The sequence below is a fragment of the Sphaeramia orbicularis genome, chromosome 16 (assembly GCF_902148855.1).
Source record: "Sphaeramia orbicularis chromosome 16, fSphaOr1.1, whole genome shotgun sequence".
NCBI lineage: Eukaryota > Metazoa > Chordata > Actinopteri > Kurtiformes > Apogonidae > Sphaeramia > Sphaeramia orbicularis.
Genome location: NC_043972.1, coordinates 44,707,366 through 44,732,987, shown reverse-complemented (window position 1 = coordinate 44,732,987; position 25,622 = coordinate 44,707,366). Strand labels below are relative to the sequence as shown.

General features: G+C 36.2%; 1 protein-coding gene across 1 annotated transcript in view; it reads right to left on the bottom strand.

Moving 5' to 3' along the window:
- LOC115434827 (uncharacterized) overlaps positions 1-24,154 on the bottom strand; it is a 35,018-nt gene extending 10,864 nt beyond the window's left edge. Inside the window, exons 1-4 of the mRNA XM_030156944.1 lie at positions 24,077-24,154; positions 22,190-22,247; positions 12,465-12,815; positions 98-364 (exon numbers count right to left, since the gene is read on the bottom strand). Coding sequence (XP_030012804.1) covers positions 98-364; positions 12,465-12,815; positions 22,190-22,229 — 658 coding nt within the window. The 5' untranslated portion in view covers positions 22,230-22,247; positions 24,077-24,154. The remainder of the gene's footprint in view (positions 1-97; positions 365-12,464; positions 12,816-22,189; positions 22,248-24,076) is intronic.
- Between the last annotated feature and the right edge of the window lie 1,468 nt (positions 24,155-25,622).

The window sequence follows — 25,622 nt, the reverse complement described above, 5'->3', positions numbered from 1 at the left end:
CTGTACGCAGTGCAATGTGGATAAGCAGATAAGCTACTGCTATTTGCAGTGGCTAGAGCAGATTAGCTGCCACTTGTCTTGATCAGTGTTTACTCACAGTAGACAGTGAGGCTCCGTGTGGCCGTGAGAGCGCTGACGGGGTTGCTGACGGTACAGGTGTACTCCCCTGCATCACTGCGCCTGGCCGGGTTGATGATGAGCGAGCCGCCCGAGATGGTGATCCTGGATCCGGCAGTGATGGTTGTGCCATCTTTACCCCACTGGACTTGAGGATTTGTCCCTGCCGTCCATGTACAAGTCAGAGAGATATTTCTTCCCTCGACTGCGACTGAGGGAACAAATAAGTTCACCCCAGTTATTGCATCTATGGAGAAGAAAAACAAAAGAGCTGAAAATGCTGAAGGACAAGATCAGTGATTTAATATCCAGATAAAAATACATCATTATAATGCACATTCTCGGTAGATTCACTGAATAAATGGTGACTAGAAAGGCTTATTTCTTATTGCACTTCTTTATTTCTTTATTTAAGGATCCCCATTAGTCTCTACCAAAGTAGAGACTATTCTTCCTGGGGTCCATTCCTAATATTAAAGTATTGAAATTCATACATTTACAAAGAATTCAGATTTCTTAAATAGTTTAGGGCATTTTTGCATTTATTACAGAGATAGTGCAGTGATAGAGTGAAGGGGAGGGGAAAATAGGGGATGACATGCAGCATAATCAAACAATTACCTAACAATTAAAAAGGAATTTAGTGATAATTGAAAAGGAAAAAACTTTAAAACTATAGTTACAAATAAGTAGATATGGGCCTAAAACATGAATATGGCAATAATATCATACATATACTATTACCATATCTACTTATTCCCTTATAGTAATACAGGGTGTCCGTTAAGTCTCTTCACAATTCAACATATTTAGTACAAAAGCAAATGAATAGACAATCTGTGGAAATTATTACAAAATGAAATGCAGTTATTGAAGTTTCTTTGCCTTATTTAATTCACCTCTATATGGACATCATTAGTTGCTCGTACGGCTGGGCGATAAAACGATAATGATATATACTGTGATATAACTTTTTCTCGTTAGAAATATGAGGCATGCTTGATACAATTTTGACAGAATTCATTTGTCCGTGTTTTGACAGACATAACTAGAAGCACTTGGAGAGCGCAGACCTCCGCCAAGGTTGATCAGTGCCCCCCCCCGTGGGCCCCCCCACGCCAAGGAGGTTATGTTTTTGCCAGGGTTTGTTTGTTTGTTTGTTTGTTTGTTTGTTTGTCTGTCCGTTAGTGTGCAACATAACTCAAAAAGTTATGGACAGATTTTGATGAAATTTTCAGGGTTTGTTGGAAATGGGCCCCCCCCGTGGGCCCACCCCCACCCCCGATCACCACCAAAATTTAATCATTTCTTCGCTATCCCATTTCCAACAAACCCTGAAAATTTCATCAAAATCTGTCCATAACTTTTTGAGTTATGTTGCACACTAACAGACAGACAAACAGACAGACAGACAAACAAACAAACAAACAAACAAACAAACAAACCCTGGCAAAAACATAACCTCCTTGGCGGAGGTAATAACAGCAAATCATAATTAAGTAGAGCCACGGCAAGTTAGGTTGACACACACAGCACAGGTATAAGAGCAGCCACAGCACACACACTAATGTGTGGGCTGCAGCAGGAGATAACTAGAAGCGCTCGGAGAGCGCAGACCTCCGCCAAGGCTGATCAGTGCCCCCCACCACCACCACCACCACCCCCCCGTGGGCCCCCCCACCCCCGATCACCACCAAAATTTAATCATTTCTTCCTTATCCCATTTCCAACAAACCCTGAAAATTTCATCGAAATCTGTCCATAACTTTTTGAGTTATGTTGCACACTAACAGACAGACAAACAAACAGACAGACAAACAAACAAACCCTGGCAAAAACATAACCTCCTTGGCGGAGGTAATGAGTGTTCACTCAGGAGAAAATTTGACCGAGAAGTCGGGCGACTGGGTTACTGAAAAGAAGGGTGTGGCATTGAAGCTGGAAGTCAGACGTTCAAAGCATGTTAAGTTTCATTTTCGGTTTACACCAGTTATGACAGTTACGGAACGCACCCCTGGCATTGTTTTGTGAAGATGGTCTGTTTTGTTTGTGTTCTCTTTTTCATCCTGGTCAGACTTTTGGTTTAGTTTCAAAAATCAAAAAGAACCTTCTAATGTCTTCACAACTAACTTATGAGTAACAGAAAATTTAAGCTTGACAAAAATAAGTGATTTGATTTACTTCGTGATACATATCGATATTGTCTGGTATGAAAAAAATAATTGTGATATGATTTTTTTTCCCATATCACCCAGCCCGAGTTGCATGAATCACATCCAGATGGTACTGGATTTGTTTCCTTGTTGGCTGTATCATAGCCTCATTAATGATGTCAATGACATCAGTGATCTTTTACTTCAGGTCGTTGATGTCCTGTATCTTTGTTCAATACACGATATATCTTTAACATAACCCCATAGAAAGAAATCCAGGGCAGTGAAATCTGGTGAACCCCTTCCAATCCATCGGTCTGGAAATGTTTGATTTAGGAACCCACCAACATGCAGTCCCCAATGTGGTGGTGCACCATCTACCTGGAAAATGATGGTTGGTTGAAGGTCATCCAGTTGTGGTGACACACATTCAGTCAAAAGGTCGACATAAACATTTGCAGTAATTGATCTTGCGTTGAAGAAAAATAGACCAATGATTCAACTGCACATGATCCACAATGTAATTAAAGTCTTTGATATATACTGAGTACATAGAACAAACCTGATGAACACGTCTCATCAATTGCTTTTGTAATTAACTTGTTAAATTGTAAACAGACTTTGTGGACACCCGGTACTGTTAACGGCTCAATATGGAAGACTCACAGGTGTTCTGGTACTTATGTAGACAGTAGGTTGGAGTACATACTGCTTTAGGAAGTGTTCAGTTTTTGATATTAGCTGGCTTCATTTCTAAGCTAATGGTAGCGAGGAACAGCTGTTAATGAGCAGATGAGATCAGACCAGCAAAAAACAAAATCCAACACAAGCTCTCTCCAAACAGCCGTGAGTCTTTCATACTCAGACACGCAAACCTTTTAATGCGCTTCAATAGTAGAAATATGTTCGGAGGGTGTAGGCGACACATTCAATGCCGAACAGTACAGCAATAGCATTCCTCGGCTTTTTGGCTGCCAAAAGATTGATTTTGTTCACTTGGACGATTTGTACACCGAAATGTTTCTCAACAGGAACACAGTTAGTTTATTTTTATCTTCCTGACAGCGACATGATCAGTGGTGCTAAATATTCTGGCATGAATAGGGATGAAGTTTAGATGAGTCTTACAACATTATATATTTGATATTAATAGCACTGCGTAGCTCTATGTGAGATTATTTTAAACCAGGGGTGTCAAACTCATTTTAGTTCAGGGGCCACATACAGCCTAGTATGATATAAAGTGGGCTGGACCAGTAAAATAATATAAATAATAGAATAAGAACTTATATATAATGTAAACTCCAAAGTTTTCTCTATGTTTTTGAGTGAAAAAAGTCAAATTCTGTGATGAAAATGTTTACATTTACGAACTGTACTTGAACATATCATGAACAAATATGAACCTGGATAATTCTTAAGAAAAATAAGTGCAATTTTTTTTTACAATATTACGCCTTAGTTTATCATTTATACATATGCATTACAACTTACAGATCCCAGTGGATCTACAAATACATTTAGTAACAGGCAGAATATTGGTACAATTCCACATATTTCTCGTAAGACATTTGAGGTTATTCACATTTGTTCAGGTTATTCATATTTTGTTTGTAAAAGACTAGTCTGTAAATTTAAAAAATTTTGTGTAATTTTCTTGTTCTTTGCAGTTTTAATTATTCATAGGTTATTACGATAGTATTTTACTGGTCTGACCCACTTAAGGCTGAATTGACCTAAAATTATTTTAACATCTTTGACTGTTAATATCTTCAGTGTAATTTCTGCATTTCACAAATTCATCCCGGGGGCCAGATTGAACCCTTTGGCGGGCCGGGTTTGGCACCCGGGCCACATGTTTGACACCTGTGTTTTAAACCATGGTTTTCTTTATACAAGTTAAGCACACAATAATAAATAAGTAAACTAAATACTTAAACTGTACTGGACTACATACTGTACATACTCTATACTGTACTATAAACCCCATACTATGTTATGCCTCAGTATTTAACATGTGACTGTATAAATGTGAATCTTTAGTTTAGGTTTTTGTTGTTACCCCACCCCCCCGAAAGGGAGGCAAGGGGTATTGTTTTTGGTACAGTTTGTTTGCTTGTTTGTTTGTTTTTTAACAATCTAGTAAGAAAACTGTTGGTTGAATTCATACCAAATTGGGTTCATAGATTGCCAGTGACCCAGAATAGATCTGATTACATTTTGGGAACAGTAGGTCAAAGTTCAAATTTTTAATACATTTTTAAAATTGTTTTTTTTTTCCCCATCTATATTCTAAAGGCCAAGTGACCTCTGTGTGCATGAGTGTGTGCGTGCGTGTGTGTATGTGTACACACAAAATCACACAAAATCCAGAAAGAGCTGACTGCTGCTTTTTGGCATACTTAAGTATTTTTGGTCAAGGAACAGACTAGTGAAAACGGCAAGTTGATAGGACCAATATTTTGGGAGATATTAGTAATTTTGAAATACAATAACCTTACAAACACGTTGCTGTACTAAAAATGCTTTTGTGGTGACTGCTGGACAAATGCGGTACAGCATCCACAAATACACAACAGCATAAAAACTACGACATCTAGAACCCATGGATCCTCACGGATCAACAAGCTAGTTTATTTATAATGGGCAAAATTTCAAATGTCTGTAGCAGAAAAACTAATGTTTGAATTCATACCAAATTAGTTTTATAGATTGCCAGTGACCCAGAATAGATCTGATTACGTTTTGGGAAAAGTAGGTCAAATTTGCAATTTTTTATGAATTTTTAAAATCTTTTCTTCTCCCATTTACTTATAATGGGTGAAATTTCAAATGTCTATAAAAACATCAATCTTGTTTTAATTTACTTCAAACTTGCACATATATAGAGGCAGTTGATATGTTGACACCAGCACATGCATGACATCAGCTGGATCAATGCCAAAATCAGCAACAATACATGCGAGGGGCGGGGTTTGTTGTGCCTGGAACCACTTGTTTCATCCCATTTCATTTCCTTTATTTGGATCTCCATTAGCTTTGGCTAAGGCTATCGCTATTCTTCCTGGAGTCCACACCCAACACAATTACTTTACACTGCAGTACACAAATTACCAAAAACACCAACACCCACATATTGTTGTTACTGGTTGGTTTGTGTCATTCTTTGTTTTTTTTTTTTTCATTTGTCTTACACTTACAAGTCCAGTTAATGTCTACAATACAATGCTGAAAGTTGAGTGTACAAACCAAACGTATATGGGTGTACAGGTTTACACAATTAATCAAATAGTAATCATAATCGCAACATCAGTCTATAAATAGAATTGCAAAAGGCTGCTATTTGATAAGGTCAAGATATAGGAGGAGGATTTATGGCGATCTTATTGCATGAATGTATGAAAAAGACCAAAACCACTGTTTGGTCATATTTTGAATGTAGTGACACTAAACTGAGAGATGGTTTTGTATATTAGGTCATATGGTTGAATTAGAAAAAAATAAATCCATACATTTTTAAATGAGTATCTGTGTTTCCTTGATAACCAAGTAAGTCAACTTAAATTGAAATTGCAATATTGGCAACAATAATCACAAACCGAGCAGAACCTACAGGCCTTACACAAATATAGGAATAAAGTATGTAATTGTAAACACGATATAATTTCAAGTTTAATCTACAGAAGGGTCCTCTGGGTCGTCTGGAGAAATTACATCAAGAGTTTGATTTGGAACAGAAAGAGAAAAACATCAGAGCATAATCTTAAATGATAGATGTTTCTCTAATGTCACATCAATAACGTTACACAATAAAAACATCGCCATGTCAGACAGGCCGATGCTGTGGCACCCTGTAAAAGGTTTTTTAAAAGCTACCATTATGTATAGACCAAGAGAGCATTAGAAAGCACACTTCACAAGTTGGAGTGACAGAACAATAGAGGGCAGTTTTATGTATCTGTTGAGGATAATTTGTTGTAATCAAAGCAAGTGAGAGCTGAGAAGAGACAGGATTCAGATAGAGGCACAGATGGCGAATAAGGGGGCAGACGGTATGACTAGTAGCTGAGATGCCTCCTGGCGGCCAGCCTAAGTTAAATAATTGGAGAGAGGGAGAAGAGGGAGAAGAGGGGAAGAGGGGAAGAGGAGGCGGACGGACGGAGGAGGCTGTAACTAAGAGACCATCTCAGCAGCAGCAAAAAAAAAAAAAAAAAAAGAAAAACATCCGTGCGGATACCAAGTAGCTCTAATCAGCTGCATTTTCGCTGCCTTTTCCGCTTGGCTGTGACTGAGCAATAGCAATTTATATTTTGGGATGTTAGCTGCCTTTCATTTCCAGAGTAAGTTGTGAGTGAGTAAGTATGGGGTATGAGAGTCACTGCTCAAGGACTTGGCTGTTACATGACATGAACTAGCTGCAGCGACTTTGGAGATGTGACCTTTCAGCAATAATAGACTAGTGTTTCGAACAATCTGGTCACCCTGTCACCCCATTATCACTGGTGGTAACAGGGATGAGAAAGACTGCACGTCACTCCACCCCCACCCCCATTCAGCGTGGGCTGAAAATAAAGAGACATTCAGCTGTGCAGGCTCCATTACAGTACATATGTAAATGAATGCAAATACTCTATGTACTGTATGTTAATGTAACGCTACATTTAGACTGCTACAATATCAAACATCTAAGAGCAAGAGCGTTGCATATCAAATCAGTATTAATTAGCATAAAGCCCTGAGCCACTGGTTTCACTCCTTCCTCCTATTTCATTAATTTTACCTCGCCCACTATGGGTCACTAATTTCATTATACCTCCCAGACTAATTCTCTTACTCCCCAAATTCTCCCTCTCCTCTCATTTTTCCTGTTCCTCCTCAAACATTATTGTGTTCCTTTCAAGCTCCCTCTGTCAATCAACCACCTCGACTGGAAGCTGAAGCCAAAGAAGAGGTATCTCCAAGTGTAGAGCCACTGATGACAGCTCCATTCAGAACAAATGACAATCTATAGAACTATGAGTCAGTACTAATTTCCATCAGTTGCTTTACTTGAACTCTTTTAATGCATCCATTCTCAAAGACCAGGTCATGACCCCCACTTTAAATAATAGCCTACTGATATTTTCCGAGGTTTTAGTTTTAATGTAATTTAAAGTAGTGTATGAGTTTCTTCACTAATTTTTCTTCAAATTTGTAGAACTCCTGTGATACCCTAATTATCACTAATCCATTAGTCTTTCTGTGTTTATGCACCTAAATCACTTCCCTCATGGAAACAACTTCAGAGATGACTTCATTACAAACAGTCCATTTGTTTAAATTCCAAACCGTAAAGTCACTCTAGCCTTATCGGAAATTTTGTCGCAAAGTGCATTGTGGGAATTGAGTTCCACGCAGCCACAGTGGCAAAAAACATGGAGAAACGGTGTCCGCTATGGGTCAGCAGAAATTAAAGGAATCACTGTAAGTCTATAGTCATCTTATAATACAGAGTGTGTGATCGTGAAAAACAATACTTAGACATTTGTTTCATGGCATTTTCAGAATATGTCATTGTGTAGGTTTATCGTAAGGAGCAAGTGAGTGGTGAGGGCCTGGCTGTACTCTGTATGCTTGTGAGGCGTGTATGATAAACCTACACAATGACATATTCTGAAAATGCCATGAAACAAATGTCTAAGTATTGTTTTTAGATCACACACGCTGTATTATAAGATGACAATTGACTTACAGTGATTCCTTCCATTTTTCTGACCCATAGCAGACACGGTTTCTTCATGTTTGTTGCCGCTGCGTCTGTGTGGAACTCCCTTTCCCACAATGCACTTCGCGACAAAACTTCCAAAAAGGCCCGAGTGACATTTCGGTTTGGTATGTAAATAAACAAACTGCTTGTGATGCAGTCATCTTTTAAGTTGCTCACTGTTAAGGAAGTGATTTGGGTGCATAAGCATGGACAGACTAATGGATTAGTGCTAATTAGGATATCACTGAGGTTTTTCCAAATTTGAAGAAAAAGTAGTGATGAAAGTCATACGCTGTTTTAAGGATATGTTTGCATCATCATGCCCCTTACCGACATTAAGACAGACTTCAACCTGCCTGCGTAGAACAATAGCACACAGAAAAGACAACCTCATGATGTATAGAGCAATGTATATCACACACACAAAAAAAAGACGTAATGAGATAAGCCGGGTGTTGTCTATTTAATGACACGTCAGAGACTGGGAGAACTAGTACCACTACGGATAACACTTGGCTTTTAATTCTTGCGATGTTATTATTACATATTCTGGTATGGATTTAGGGATGTGCAATAGTTTTATGTGTTTATCTACTGGTGCTGTATACTGTCCCATGCTTCAGTATGCCATGCCATCGTATGGTTGGTGTTATTTACTGCTGTCATGTGTCTGCAGTGTTGTTTATTGTTATGTGTGTACACTGAGATGTCTTCTTGTTTGTACTGCGTTTTCTGTATGGCGTTGCAGCCCCCTTGTGCTATTGCCCCCTTGTGCTATTGCCCACAACAATGGCAATAAAGTATATCTTATCGTATCTTATCTTAACACGTGGTACAGTTCAGCTTTTTTTACAGTTACTTTTTAATTAAGGATCTTTATTACCTTCGCCAAGGAACGGCAGAGGTTATGTTTTCAACGGGGTTTGTCTGTCTGTTTGTCTGTTAGCAAGATAACTTAAAAAGTTATGGACGGATTTGGATTAAATTTTCAGGAGATGTTGATACTAGCACAAGGAACAAATGATTACATTTTGGTGGTGATTGGGGGGGGGGTTGGATGAAATTTTCAGGAAGTGTTGACACTGGCACAAGGAACAAACAAGAAAAGCACTCGGAGAGCGCAGACCTCCGCCAAGGCAGATCAGTGTCCCCCCGCCGATCACCACCAAAATTTAATAATTTCTTCCTTATGCCAGTATCAACATTTCCTGAAAATTTCATGAGAATCCGTCAATAACTTTTTGAGTTATCTTGATAACAAACAAACAAACAAACAAACACACAAAGCAAAGCGATCACAATGCCTCCTGACAGAGGAAATGATTCAATTTTGGTGGTGATGGGGGTGGGGTGGGGCTGATCTATCTTGGCGGAGGTCTACGTTCTCCGACTGCTTTTCTAGTTTGTCAGTAGGTTCACACACATAGACATGCACATGCACCACACACTGAAACTGGCCTTCTGCATTTAACTCATCACTAAATCATGCATCCATCCCACCTGCACACTAGGAGCAGTGGGCTCACCATATCAGGTGCCCAGGGAGCAAATGGGGGGTTGAATGCCTTGTTCAAGGGCACATCAGTCAACAACTCTCTGTCGGACCGGGGAATCAAACCGGCGACCCTTCGGTCACAAGCTGACTCTCCAGCCTTAGCTGCCCCCACTTTTTAACTCTCTTTCCTCTTGTTTACGTACTTTTCCTCTTTCTAGATGAGAATGTTATGAGGTCAGATGACAGATTCATGTAAAGTAACTAATACAGTCATTACAAAAATAGTATACCCTCCTTGAATGACATGTTTTTTGTTCAAATCTATCCTTACACAACGGATTACACTGTCATTATTCATCGAACAAAAATGAAGCTAAAATGGAGAAACAGGCTCTGAAAACTAAGCAGCCACCTTTAGTAGCAATAACTTGAAGCAATCATTTTCAGTATGACCTTATCCGTCTCTCACAACATTGTTGAGAATTTCTGGACTGTTCTTTACAATGTTGCTTCAGTTCACTGAAGGTTTCAGGCGTCTGTTTACATAGAGCTCCCTTCAGGACCAGCCCCAGTATTTCAATCAGGTTGAGATGACATGGTTGTATTTACTGAAAACTAGTGTTCATTTAAAATCACAATTCATTATTTCACTGCTTCTTTCAATCTTCTGTGTCTACATTCTTTTTATTCTTTTAAGCAAAGCTCAATTTTTGAGAACTTTTGCATTTATCTCATCTTAGTACATGCATAAGTACACAATACAGACAAAAGTATTGGGACACGTTGAATTCAGGGGTTTCTTTTCTATCAGGGGTCTGGGTTACAAAACAATGACAAATGTCAAAATGTAGTTTTATATTGGGATAAATATCATTGCAATGCATTGATTAGTTTTAACTAGTTATCTTTGTTTCAAAAATTCCTCAGAGATGTTTTTTACCTAATTTCTCTCAGCATTGATTTTGCCTTTTTTCCATGACTGTGATTTTTACCCTCAACCCTCACCACAGGGTATAGTCATCAGTTTGTTGTCAATCTGTCTGTCTGTCCATATGTGCAAAAACTGTGGGTGCCCGAGCACTTCTTAATCAGGGGTGTGGACTGAAGGCCAAGGATTTTCAAGTGCAGGCACGTTATCTTAAATGTTCTACCTCTAATTTTCTAAAATATTTTTCATGCTCCGATTGTAAATAATAATTTTCTACCGCAACAAACCAGCTACTTTCTTCACATCTCAGTTAGGAAGAAAAATCTCAAATTAAACTTTAAAGAAATATTGAAGTTTATATGTCAAATCAGCACAAACAGGACATCTTACAGCTGTAGGCCTGTGTCCCAATATTTTTGTCTGTATAGTTTAAAAACATCAGTATTTCCTTTAGCAATGTTCACTTCTTCATATCATGTCACAATGTGTGGAAGATAAGTGGCTTGTGAACAGTGGGTCCAACATTTCATGTGGGGACTATTAGATGAAAGTATTATTTATGTTTGTTCCTTCGTTCGTTCCTTCGTTCTGTTAATACATGTCCCCATATTTACTGCATCTGTTTCCTTTAGCACTGGTGTGACATGTAAAACTGTATTATCTGTTTTTATATTCTTAATACCAATCACTACTCTTTTTTTTAATATATCACTGTAAATACTGTAAATAATCCTCTCTTTTAGCACTATTAAGGCTTGTCATGTGACTTTGCAACTTGTTTCTTTGTTTTGTTTTATGTTTTTATGTTTTTTGCTGCCTCTTGGCCAGGTTGTCATTGTAAATAAGAACTGATTCTCAATTGACCTACCTGGTAAAATAAAGGTTACTTACTTACTGTACTTACTTACTTACAAACCAGAGGCGATTTCTCATAGACTGCAAGGGAAGCTCGGCTTCCCCTAAAATTATGAAAATTAAATGGTTAAATATGTACGGTTGTGTTGACATTTCATTAACTACAAATGTTAGAACATGTTCATCTCACAGACGAGTTTGTTCAGAATCAGCTTTATCACAAATCAACGGACTCGATGTTGTTCACTTCTCATACATTCCCATTGCGCTGTTTTCTCATTCGATCTCTGCTCAGTGCATTTGCCCGTAGACGCTCGGCGTCCATGCACTTCAATGGGACTGAGTGGAACAGTTTTTTTTCATTGCCTCAAAACTGAACAGTAATTGGATAAATGCCAAGATGTTGTCCTGCCCTGAGACGCCCGGCATCTCTGGGGGTGAATGGAGCTGTGGGCGGAGTTTAGCTGGGCTGGACGCTGGGCTTCCACGTGCTGATTGGAGGATCAGTCGAAAGGCTGAATCCCCTTTGATTGACAGCTATTTTGAGATCTACTCCTTCACTTGACAGAGTTCAGTTTAAAATTGTCGCGCATTCTGCTTGTGAAATCGAGAGAGAAACCACTACGAAATTACTTGTTCATTTCTTGCACTGTAAATAAAACACACTCACTGTACTTTCTTGTTTCAATTTAATATAATTTCAGCGTTTTCTTGTTTAGTTGGTATGATAAGGTCACTGACCATTTTCTTAGAAAGGAACAGAGGGCCGAATTTATGTTTAAATAACTTGACTTTTTTTTTTTTTTTTTATGTAAGCCGACAATGAGCTTCCCCTCTCTGAAAGACGAGCAGCTGCCACTGGAACATACATACATACATACATACATACTTACATACATACATACATACATACATACACACACACACACACATACAAACACAAACAAACAAACAAATAATAAATAAATATTTTTATGTTCACTTCCATCATTAGAGGAGATACACTTTGAAGCTCCTCTAAAAAGGCAGGAAAGTGGTAAAACTAGTGCAACGCAGATCACTTACAGCACTGATATGTTGTAAAGGTAGCCCATAAACAACAATGTCCATTTTAAATAAAGTCTATGCTCACAAATGTATACATCTTGTCTCTTAAATGAAATCTCTTACCAAACACTCTCAGCTGTACCGATCTGGAGTTCTGGCCCAGGCCCGTGGAAGCGTCGGGGATTACCTGCGCCGTGTATGTCCCTGCATCATTGAGCTGGGCGCTTCCTATTCTGAGCTGGGTGGCCGTGATGGTGACCCGTCCCTGGAACTGGGGTACCTGGTTTATGACGGCGGATCCTCCGGCCCACAGACCCAGAGTCACCCCACCTTGGTACTGCCATGTAATGGATAAGACATTAGGGACGGTGACCACTGTGAATACTATCTGTGTACCGGTCTGCACCACCACCGGGTCCGTCTGGAATTGGATCTCCACCGGGGTCTGAGCCAGCACGTCAGCACAGAGGAGCACTGAGTAAGAAAGGAGAGAGAAATAAATCTATAGGTACACACAGACGGATCTCAGGGAGTAAAAAACCCATTAGTAAAATACACACCCCTGCCTCCCTGCTAGGTTTTACACCGTGTTCTTTGGATTGTAAGTGATCCCACGCTAAACATCTATTTTGTGTTTTGTTAGCCTTGTCTTAAGTCATGTTGAAATCATATTCGCTGTCGCTCTTCTCAAGAATCAGTGGTGCATGAGAAGCTTTTCAAAAACACTGTTAGAAACCTGTTTTATCCATTCAGACACTTAACCCATAAAGACCCAGCGCTACTTATGTGGCACTTCCCAAATGATTTTTTCTCCATTTTCAACTTTTCTTAAGTGATGATCACCATTTATTCTAATATTATGCTCAGTATTTTGCATTCTTAAGTGAAAATCAGGTACTTTCCTATGTTCAGGGTTCATACACATTATTCATGGTCAAATTCAAGCACTTTTAAGGGTCATTTTCAAATTTTTCCAGCACAGCACCTTATCACTGTGGTTAAACACATATCTACAGGAATAGGTATACTCATGGTTGTTTTTCTCACTTTTTCTCACAATAATGTTCATTGCATTATGCTATAAACATCTTAAATTATGTTTCATAATAGCAAAAAGTTTAGAAATGAAAGGAAAACACAAAGTTTTATCCAACAAAAGGGAAGCCACTTGGCGTTCTTCAGGCACTGAGCCAAAGATTAAGATAAAAATGTACCTGAGAGCACTCACTGCTTTACTCTTTTTAAATAAAGTTTTATTTTTCAACATGTATCACCTCTGTAAGTAGCTTTGGCTATAATAGCAAACATTTTTAAGCACTTAAACTAAAACTGAAGCACTTTTCAGATCCTGAAAACACAACATTGAAGTTCAATCCAATCCAACTTTACTTGTAAATCACTTTAACGCAACCACAGTGGACCAAAGTGCTGTACAGAAGAATAAATAAAAAATGAAATAAAAAATAAAATACAAGAATATTCAAATTCAAGCATTTTTAAGGATTTCAAACACCCACATGAACCCTGTATATTTAATTCACTGATCATGTAGATGTTCATAAAAGATCAGATTAAAGTTGAGGGATATTATATCAAAAACAGAGAAAATGGAGGAAAAATGGACTTTTTCGGTAAAATATAAAATAAGATGAATATAAAAACAAGCGTCTTCATCCACTGTTATTGTTCAGACTACATGGGTTTTACTGGGGAATCAATGTTAGATTAGATTAGATTAGATTAGATTAGATTAGATTAGATTAGATTAGATTAGATTAGATTAGATTTTATTGATCCCACAATGGGGAAATTAAACATTCAAGGCAGCAACAGAATAAAGTGCAAGTAAAAAGTATACATGCATAATAGGGCAAAAGCAAACAATGTAAAATAAAAAATAACAGTAGTAATAAAGAACTAAAAAACGATACAGACAATATAAATATTTACAACAGAGGGGAAACTGAAGTTGTAGAAGATGACGGTGTTTCCACGGTAACTACAGAGCCTCTGAACGTCCAAATGGGTCATATCTGATGACCATGAAAAGATGACAAACTGTATTTTACACCTATTATTTCCATGTATTGATAGGATTAGTGGATCAACAGTATTTAACTTTTTATATCAGTAAATAATTCGGGTCACCAGTGGATTTTTGGGTCTTCATGGGTTAATGTGTACCTTTTGTCCAACCTATATTTTACTATTTTTCTGTCTGTCTTGTTTGTTTCTGATAGTATTAGGGACCCTAGAGGAAAGAAAGCCCGGCTGAATTTTCAGGCAACTTTTACTGGCATATAAATGGTACCACGCAAGAATACCACGGTTAATGAATTAGAGTAAATCAAATCAATATGGCCCTGATCAGTCTCGCTGGGCTGCCTTTACTCGATTTTCACAGGAGAGTATTGTATAAAATGAAAAAGGGCCAACAGTGAAATGGATTGCTCTCAGGTTCCCACACAGAGATGTGAAACACAACAAAATGGTTTCGGTGCCCGTCTAAAAATATCATCATCTCTGTTAATGACAACAGCAAGACAAAGAGTCATGAGTCAGAAGTGAAGAGCCGCCCAGAAACGACAAATCACAGAGCTGATGCCTTCACAGACCGTAGGACTTTTTAAATCCTGCATGGCCAAACCCAGAAATGAAGTGTGGTTATAAACGTGTGGGCAATAGTCAGGTTTATATCGTACAATTAAGTCATTTAGAAGCAGGTTTGATACTTTCACCCTGAATGTTATGATAACAGCTGGTGGTAAAATTAAAGCAATGATAAAAATGTAAACTGAAGAGACTATCTTCAAATGTGACGCCAGAAAGGTTTTTACAAATATTTTCTGTTTGTGAACTTCTGGGTCTAATGGTTATTACTACTTATTCATAAAGTCCAGTGCTTTTATTTATTCCAAACCACTCTTCCTCAAAATGTAGTCTAAATCACTTTTCATGCACCAAAGGCTTATAACCCATGACATCCTCTCAGCCACAGGCTCTTAAAGCAGCAAAAAAAAAGAAAACTCAAAACCTTTTTCAAACTGTGTAGGTTGACTCGCTATTGCGTAATATCAACTGTCAAAAAACAGCAGGACAATGAATATTTAACTATATGAAAATGTAGCTGATTATTACTTGAATCATTATCTTTCATGCATGAACAACAGCCCTAGTTAATGAACAAATTAAAATATCATTTACATTCCTGATGGAAATTCAGTTTGCTCATCTTGCAACAGCAGCACAAACACCTAAAGTAGATCTTTTCTGCTTGATCATTCTTTTTTTTTTATTCTTTGTGCAGCCCACGCTATATTAAGCCAGCACAGGAGTGATAATGTGAAACTCTGGAAAATTGATACATAAGTAATGGATGTGATTGTCTAATCCACTCATTTCCACGTTGTGTCTTTTTATTTGTTAGTAATGAGAAAAATTCGTAACAGCTTCAAACTTATCCTTTAAAGTGTGCCCGCTGTTTCACAAATAGATCCTGGTGAGTCAACAAGCTTATAAGCCATCACAGAGGGTTTGTAAATGTGTTGGCTTAATTTTCCATTATCTTTAATTTGTGGTTTCACTGTTTAAGTAGACTTTCATTAATTTTATTTGTAGCGAATTAGTAGCAGATTCAGTTTTCATTATTAAATGAGGACTGAAGTGTAGTGAAATAATGTGAGTGATATTTTCACAAACAACTGACAACTTTTAACATCACTGTTCATGTTTAGGCAATAATAGGCAGTAACTATGTAACAGCGTAAGATAAGATAAGATAAGATAAGATAAGATAAGATAAGATAAGATAAAGCGGGGTACACAAATAAGGATTTTCTTAATCTAAACAGATTTTTTATCTGTTACAGACCCCACATATGAAGACAAAAAATCAGGTATTGAACAGTTTTGATTGTACTGAGTGTGGCGTGCTCCGATAATCTCAACACAGCACACCACACACAAAACGATTCTGTCCCACCACTGATCTAGAATCTAGTCCTCCAAGCCAGAAATCTCACATGATCAAACATAATCTAACAAAAATGAAGAACAAACATAGCTATGAGTCATGACTCCAGAGTTGTCAGCTTTCTCCACACACAAAGGTTTTTGGTCGTAAATATTGAACAAGTTTAATAGTTGCGATTGTCAGCCTCAACCCATTTCGGAGCTGAATATCGAGACAAATTCACACATAACACACTTCAGACCACAGGATAATCTTATCGGAGAATCTTATAAGACATAAAATAATCTGGTGTTAGCCGTCCTTGGTTGGGAAGGAGGAAAATCGGGACAAAAACAGCCTGATTATCTTCAAGTGTGTACCCCACTTAAGACAAGATAAGATAAGTTCTAACAAAAAAAAAGAAGGAACATAACAACAACTGGAAAACACAACACGCAACATGGAAGAGGACATACGAGAGGAGGGAATGATGGTGTTCTTGGAACTGTTTTTAAAAGGAAAAATCCCGAACTATAAGAAAGAAAAGACTGTGGAAAAAATCCTGGAGAAAATGTGAACACAAACTTTATAGTTTATAGTTTCAGGTCAACTATGGTTGTTTTTATTTATGCCTGCTTCCTTGTTCCTCAGTCAGCTCGCTTCTTCATTGGCTACATTCCATTCCATGCCACAATTCACAAAGTCATGACTCAGGAGTCGTCGGCTTTCCCCACACACGAAGAGTTTGGGTCATAAACATTGAACGAGTTTAATATTTATGATTGTCGGACTCGGCCCCGACCTGTTTCCAGAGCCACAGGATCATTTTATAGGATAATCTTATAAGACTGGTATTTGCCGTCCGTGGTCGGGAACGGGGGGAAAAGGGGGACAAAAAACCCCCGATTATCTTAATGTGTGTACCCCGCTTAAGATGAGGTGAGGTGAGGTGAGGTAAGATGAGATAAGGTAAGGTAAGGTAAGGTAAGGTAAGGTAAGGTAAGATAAGATAAGATAAGATAAGATAAGATAAGACTTTATTTATCCTATCGTGGGGAAATTTCACATTTAACAACAGCAACATACGACAGGCAAGTGCAGAGAAAAAGACAGGTAGAAAAACCACAAATGAGTGAAAAATGAAAATATAAAGAGGGAAATAAGAAATTTGGAATTTATACAAATATTTATAAGTACAATTAATAGAATTACAATTAATTCAGCGAGACTAAATTATATAAAAATGTAACTGAATTCTGTGACAGTTACAGAAAATATACTTTTATTTTATACTTATACATAGTTATTATTAACCCTTTAAACGCCAAAGTCCCAATATTGTGATTAGTATCATAACTGAATGAAACGGACAGCTTTTTGAAATCTTGCGAAGAAAAAAAAAAACAAACTCCGGCGTCTTAAGGGTTAATCAACATGTTGGTGATTTCAAAGATTCTCAGGCTTCAATCAAATGTATAAATGCGAGCCAACTGCATCAGTTCTCTGAGGTCACAGAACATTCTGTTAATATCTGCAACACTCTTGTGGTTCAGCAGCGTGGGTTTCTTAGCAGAGATAGACGACAGTAATGACATATTGAGGAGTTGGTTGTTTTTACCTTTGATTTTGATGATATAAGAAGAGCAGAAATATAAATAGAGTATGCATGTGTTTGATTCGGCTTAATGACAGACTACAGATCTGGGCCTCATCTGTCGCAACATCTCAAACTGTCACTTGTCTCGGAAAACGATCACTTAGTTCATGTCAGATCTTATCAGGTGGCGTTATAATTTATTAGTCTATGGATATGACATTAAAGATCATCACGGAGATTGACTGATGGTTATGGAACCAACAGTTTTCATAAAATAGTTGTTTATTCAGGGAAGTGAGTCACGTCTCTCATAGGACTCCATCCAGAAAGAACACAACCCTTTGGAGACTTTAAGGCTGTGACGTGATTTGAATAGTGGGTCTTTACTCTATACATCTTTTTGACATTTAGATATATTTCTTGTTTTGGAGGCTATGCTTTAAATTAAAGTGTTCCAGTCCTAATTCAAGTTATATACCACAGATGTCAAACTCATTTTCTTTCAAGGGCCACATACAGCCCAATTTGATCTCAAGTGGGCCAGACCAGTAAAATAATAACGTAATAGCTTTAACCCATAAAGACCCAGTGTGACTTTTGCAGCACTTTGTCTCTCTATTTTACCTTTCTTAAGTAATTTATCACCATTTATTATAATATTATCCTCTGTATTTTGCATTTATTCAATAAAAAATAGGTATTTCCTATATTTAATTCACTGATCATGTAGATGTTCACAAAAGCTCAGATTAAAGTTAATAGTTATAATATCAAAAAGTGAGAAAAATTAAGAAAATGTGACGTTTTCAACAAAATCTATCATTAACTGTCCACTGTCATTGATCCAACTCCATGGGTTTTACTGGTGAATCAATGTTGTAGAAGATGACAGTGTTTCCATGGTAACTACGGAGCCTTTGAACATCCAAATGGGTCATATCTGATGACCATGAAAAGATGACAAACAGTATTTTATACCAGTTATTTACATGTATTTATAGGTTTAATGGATCAGAAGTTATTAAACATTTTGGATCAGTAGATGGTTTTGGTCGCCAGTGGTTGTTTGGGTTTTTATGGGTTAAACAATGTCAACTCCAACACCTTTTCTCTGTTTTAGTGTAAAAAATAATATTAAAAATTATGACAATATTTACATTTACAACCTACCCAAGCAAACATGTGAATAACCTGAAAAAACTGAAATTTCCTTAAAAAAAAATTTAAAAAAAAAAAAAAAAAAAAAAAAAAGAAAGTGCAATTTAAAAGCAACGTATGATTTTCATCACAATTTTTTTTCAAATTTATAAAATTTTTAAATTATCACTAATCCATTAGTCTTTCCGTACTTACACACCTGAATCACTTCCCTCACGGTGAAAAACTTCAATGATGACTGCATCATAAACACAGTCCGCTTGTTTACACATAAACCGAAACATCACTCAGGCCTTTTCAGAAATTTTGTCGCAAAAGTGCATTATGGGAATGGGAATTCCACGCAGCAGCAATTTCTCTGTCTCTTGGTGAGTGCTGAACCCAAATGTGGCCTTTATCTCCATCCACCGACTATACTCATTCTTTAAAACAACCCTGGTGGACTGGAGAATTTTAAGTTGTAGCGATCTGGTTCATTTTCTTAACGAATCTGTGAGAAACCGCTTTTGCTTGGTTGCCATTCCCACAATGCACTTCGCGACAAAATTTCCGAAAAGGCCCGAGTGACATTTCGGTTTGTTATGTAAATAAGCAGACTGTGTTTATGATGAAGTCATGTATGAAGTTGTTCACTGTGAGGAAAATGATTCAGATGCATAAGCACAGAAAGACTAAAGGATTAGTGATAATTAGGATATCACTGGGGTTTTACAAATTTGAAAAAAAATTGTGATGAAAGTCACACGCTGCTTTAACAATATTACGCCTCAACCATATGCATTATGGATCAGATCAACAAAGGCCCGAATATTAGTAACAGGCAGAATATTGTTAGAAATACACTTAATTTTCTTTAAATTACGAAAATATTTACATTAACAAACTATCCTTTAACAATAAAATGTGAATAACCTTAACAAATATGAACAACCTAATGTCTAATGTAGAGGTTCCCAACCTTTTATGGCTTGTGACCCCATTTCAACATCACAAATTTCTGGTCACCCCAGACATTCAAAACAGAGACATTTTTTTTTTTGCTAAAATTAATTTGTTTTTGATCATGCTATACTACGTTGCAAATAAACGTTAATTTTAGACAACATTTAGTCTATATAATGTATATTATTATGGACAGAGGCAGAAAAGCCAGGTGTAGATTACTGCACAAAGAGAGAATTTGATTTTCCTTGGTCAGGATATGTACAGTCAGTCCAGCTTGGATTTACAAGGCTGACAATTAATACTGAACAAACAAGAACTCAAACTATGAATTATGAAAGAGCTGCAGCATCTGAAACTGACCACAATGAACATTTGACAGATAAACAGTACCACAGTGCTTCAGTTTCAGCTTCAAAGTTTGTCTTGTCTTTTATCTATTGTGATTGTCTGTCTCAACTCACCATATATTTTTTTTAATCAGTAAGTTGTTTTTTTTTTAATTAATAGAAATTTCAGGCAACCCCATTGGAATTCCAGGGGACCCTACATGGGGTCCCAACCCCAAGGTTGAAAAACACTGGTCTAATGTGATTTTTTTTGCACTAAACCCAACAGAAAAATTTTGAGTTGTCATTATTTGTGGATTATTATGCTATTATTTTACTTGAGATCACAATCGGTCTGTATGTGGCCCCTTAACTAAAACCACTTTGACACCCTTAACTGTTAATATCTTCAGTGTAATTTTTGCACTTTACAAATTCACCCCATGGGCCAGATGGGAACCTTTAGCGGGCTGGTTTTTGCCCACAGGCCACGTTTGACACCGCTGTTATATACTGACAGTAAATATTGTCAGTATGAGGTTTATGTTACCTGTTTTTTAACCTTTACAGGTTCATTTGCACTTTAAAACAAGTGATAAAAGGAAATTAAGCAATGAAACAAAAATTAGCTAAATGACTTTGATTATATACGTAACCCTTTCATGCATGAATTATGAGAACCTTGGTAAAGATTTTTTTCTTGAGTGTTTTTATTCCTCCTAAGACATGACAAAAAAAAAAAAAACAAAAACAATGTGATCAATTTTTTTTTCATGGCGTTACAAACACGTCCGTGCATTTAATTTTTGAAGTAAAGAAACGTGTGTTTAAAACCCAATATCAGAAAGTACAGAAGAGAATTAGGGCCACTGGAAAAAAATTCAGTAAATTAAAATAAGGTCCAATATATGTATATTTTATTATTATTATTATTATTATTATTATTATTATGAAAAAAAAAAAAGTCAGAATTCTGAGTTTAAAGTCAGAATTCTGAGGAAAAAAAGTCAGAATTCTGAGTTTAAAGTCAGAATTCTGAGATTAAAGGCCAGTGGCCCTAATCCTGTTCTGTAAGAAAGTAATATGAAAACAATGAAATAAAAACATTTTTAATGCTGCAAATCTGATGTTTTCTCCCATTTTAACACATTCTAATGCTAGTTATTACTCACTTTATGGCGATAACATGCAAAAAAAACCTTTGTGTCTAACAAATAACAAGTGATTTACACTCAAACATGTTAGCACAAATCAGTTTTATCTAGAACACCAAAGGTATAGTAATGGTCTGAATGTCAGTGTATTATGGGATGGTGCATAAGCGTCCACTGTGTTGGCTGATATGGAACTAAAACAACAAAACCCATGAATATACAAGAGAACAGCTGGAGAAGAACTGTCCACTGGAGTGACCACTATGCATGAAAGGGTTAAAATAAGGTGAATTACTCATTGCATATCAGTGTAACAGTAAAATTCCACAAGAAAACTATCCTGAATGTTCTTAATCATTATCCTTATAATAACCTGCAGCATGCTCCATACTGTAACACATTCCTCGTGTTACCTGTATTAAATTAACTGTCAGCAGTATGTAAGGCAGGTTGACAGTGCAGATGTACCAGCCCTGGGGGAGGCCTTGAAGGCATCACGTTGGTCGGTAGTCAGTGCACACAGACGGGAATGCAGCCACGCAGGTTTAAGAGCAGTTAAGACGAGCCCTGTGCTCCTAATGCAATTGTCTTCTAAACGTGCCCTGAATACCAGAGCGGCCCTTGTTTCCTCCCAGTCCCACATTACAGACTGAACCCATACTGTTTAGACCTGATGAGGACCGTGTGGACTTCACTGTCTGTGCAGATGGTCTTACCTGCCACTGACAGACCCAGAAGAAGCAAAGGTGGTCTCATGACGTCAGTCAGGCCAATCTGCAGGAAGAGAAGAACTCTTTATACAACAGACAAATAAACCTTATTTTATTGGTTAATGGCATTAATATTTTTAGTTTGAGCTGTAATAACAGACATATACGTAATGCATTGAATGAAAAGAAGAAAATCTCCCCCAGACGTAAAGCAGTATGGAATTCAACTTTTTCTAAAATTGAGTGGTCAAAAGCATGGTCATTACCATATAAATACTGTGTTACAAACAAAATTTGAATTTTTACATCTCAAAATTTTACATAACATATATCCCTCTAACGCTATTTTGTGTCGATTTTATGATGTGGAAGAAATATATAACTTTTGTCAATCTGAATCTGAATCGACTTTACACTTATTCTTTTTATGTGAACATTCTTCTAATTTTTGGTCCAAAATTGAAAATTATATCGTATCTAAAAGTAACAATAAAATAAATATAACATCCCAAAATGTAATTACTTATTTTAAACATGATACTAACAATCTAGAATTTATTGTAAATTTATTTATATTATTTGGAAAATTTCATATACATAAAAACAAATACACTAAAACACACCCAAATTTAAAAATCTTCCTATTAGAATCTGAAAATTATATTAAATCTTCAGAATTCATATATGATAAAAAAAAAAAAAAAAAAAAAGCACTAACACATTGGCTATTTATAAACAATTTTTCAATACTGACTGAACTCTCTGTTGCATTTATTTATTTATTTATATTTGTCAGATTTATTATTTATTTACTTTTTTTTATTATTATAATTTGCATTTTATGCTTTGTATCTTTAAATCTATGCATTACTTTTTTAAACTTATATGTACAAATGCTTTTTCTCATTTGACATCTTGATGTTTGTTTAAAATTTTGTAGTGTATACTCAAATGTTGTTAATAAAGTTGTTTAAAAAAAAAGAACTCTTTATACAGCTCTGATTAAGTATAAGATCAATGTTGACCCTTTTTGCTCATTTTGTCATAATTCGGATGAAACATTAACTCATTTGTTTTGGGAATGTGCCTTTTGTCAAATTTTTTGGTGTGATATCAATCTTTTTTTAAAAAGAAAGCTGGATATTTCTTTTAACTTCAAAATTGAAGATATTTTATTTGGTTTCTTTATTACTGATTTGCCTGTTCGGAAATTGTTTATTCTTAATCTCATTTCCTTATTAGCTAAATTTCATATACATACAAGCAAATTTACCGATCAGAAACCCAGCTTTGAGGTCTTTAAATCTTATTTAAAATCCTATCTAGACACACTTAACCTTTGCACAAACCCTAAAGCTGCGAAGACTAAAGCCTTATGTGACGAATTTAAATTGTAATTTATTCATTTTTATTTTATTTTTATTTCATTTATTTATTTATTTATTTGTTTATTTTTGTTTTCTCTTCTTGTTTATTCCTTTACTTTTATTTTATTTTATTTACTTACCTATTTATGTAATTGTATTTAATTTCTTCCTGCCTCACCTCGAGCATTATGGTTTTGTTTTTTTTTTTCTACATGCCATGTTCTGGTCTGTATGTATACAGTATTTTGTAAATAAAGTATGAAAAAAAAAAAAAAAAAAGAACTCTTCATTCATGCAAAATTACTTATTCTACTCAGTCTGAGCTCTTTGGGTTTGTTCTTTTTATATCCTTAGCACTTTTAAGCACTTTTTCACCACTACAGTAAAAGAAGACTGAGAGGAATGTTAAGACTGGTATCTGCTGTAAGATACATTTTCAGTCTATAAATATATAAATAAATACACCACATAATCATTTCCTACTGTGCGGTGATAAGAGGAATTAGTTTCACACAGTCAATCTTACCAAAGTGTTTTCTTCCTGGCGTCATGTTGATTTTGGTGCTGGTACAAGCTAACGTATGGGTTTGTATTTTCACTGGAGGCTACTTCCTGTTTTCTACCTGTCCCAGACACACCTGTTCTCTTAAAGGAGCCGCAGCCTTTTATCCACAGCCACTGACACCTAGTGGAGATTCAGACTAATGACATGTCACACCCAACTACACTGTGTTTATGGGATGTTTTTTTTAAATTAATTAATTTATTTATTTTATTTTATTTTTTTAAACTATATCCTCCTGAGACCCAGCAATACATTTTTTGTCCTTTTGGAGCCTATGCTTTAAATTAACCCTTTCATGCATGAATTATGAGAGCCTTAATTAATTTTTTTTTCTGAGTGTTTTCATTCCTCTAGGCATTAAAAAAAACAATGCAACTGACATTTTTTCTTAACCTATTTTTCATGGAGCTGCAAAAATATCTATTCAGCTGGACACCATGCATTTAATTTTTGTAGCAAAAAAACATATTTACTGATATACTGTGTGAAAACTATGAAATAAAAAGATTTTTAATGCAGCTAATCTGATGTTTTCTCACATTTTAACATACACTAATACAGGTCATTACTCACTTCATGGAGATAATATGCAAAAAAAGAAACCACTTTGTTAAAAAAAAACAAAACAACAACTGTTAATTATAGTCTAATAATAAGAACAAGCACTTGATTTAATCTCAAACATGTTAGTGCAGATCAGGTTTATCAAGAACAGCAAAGTTACAGTAATGGTCTGAATTGCAGTGTATGAGATGATGCATAAGTGTCCACTGTGTTGGCTGATATGGAACTAAAACAATAAAACCCATGAATATAAAAGAGAACAGTTGTAGAATACCTGTCCACTGTAGTGACCGCTATGCATGAAAGGGTTAAAGTGTTCCAGTCCTCATTGAAGTTATATACCACAGATGTCAAACTCCTTTTCTTTCAGGGGCCACATACAGCCCAATTTGATCTCAAGTGGACCAGACCAGTAAAATAATAGCATAATAGCTTTAACCCATAAAGACCCAGTGTGACTTTTGCAGCACTTTTTCTCTGTATTTTACCTATCTTAAGTGATTTATCAGCATGTATTATCATATTATCCTCTGTATTATGCATTTATTCAACAAAAATTAGCTATTTTCCTATGTTTAACCCTTTCATGCATGAATTATGAGAACCTTAATCAAGATTTTTTTTCTTGAGTGTTTTTATTCCTCTTTAGGCATGAAAAAAAAACAATGTGATGGATTTTTATTTATTTATTTATTTATTTATTTATTTTAATCAACCTGTTTTTCATGGAGTTACAAAAATGTCCACTCAGCTACACCATGAATTTTATTCTTGAAGCAAAGAAACATGTATTTAAAACCCAATATCATAAAGTGATATGAAAACAGTGAAATGAAACCATGTTTAATGCAGCTAATCTGATGTTTTCTCACATTTTAACATATTCTAATAGTAGTTATTACTCACTTCATGGAGATACACATATGTGGTGTAATAACAACCC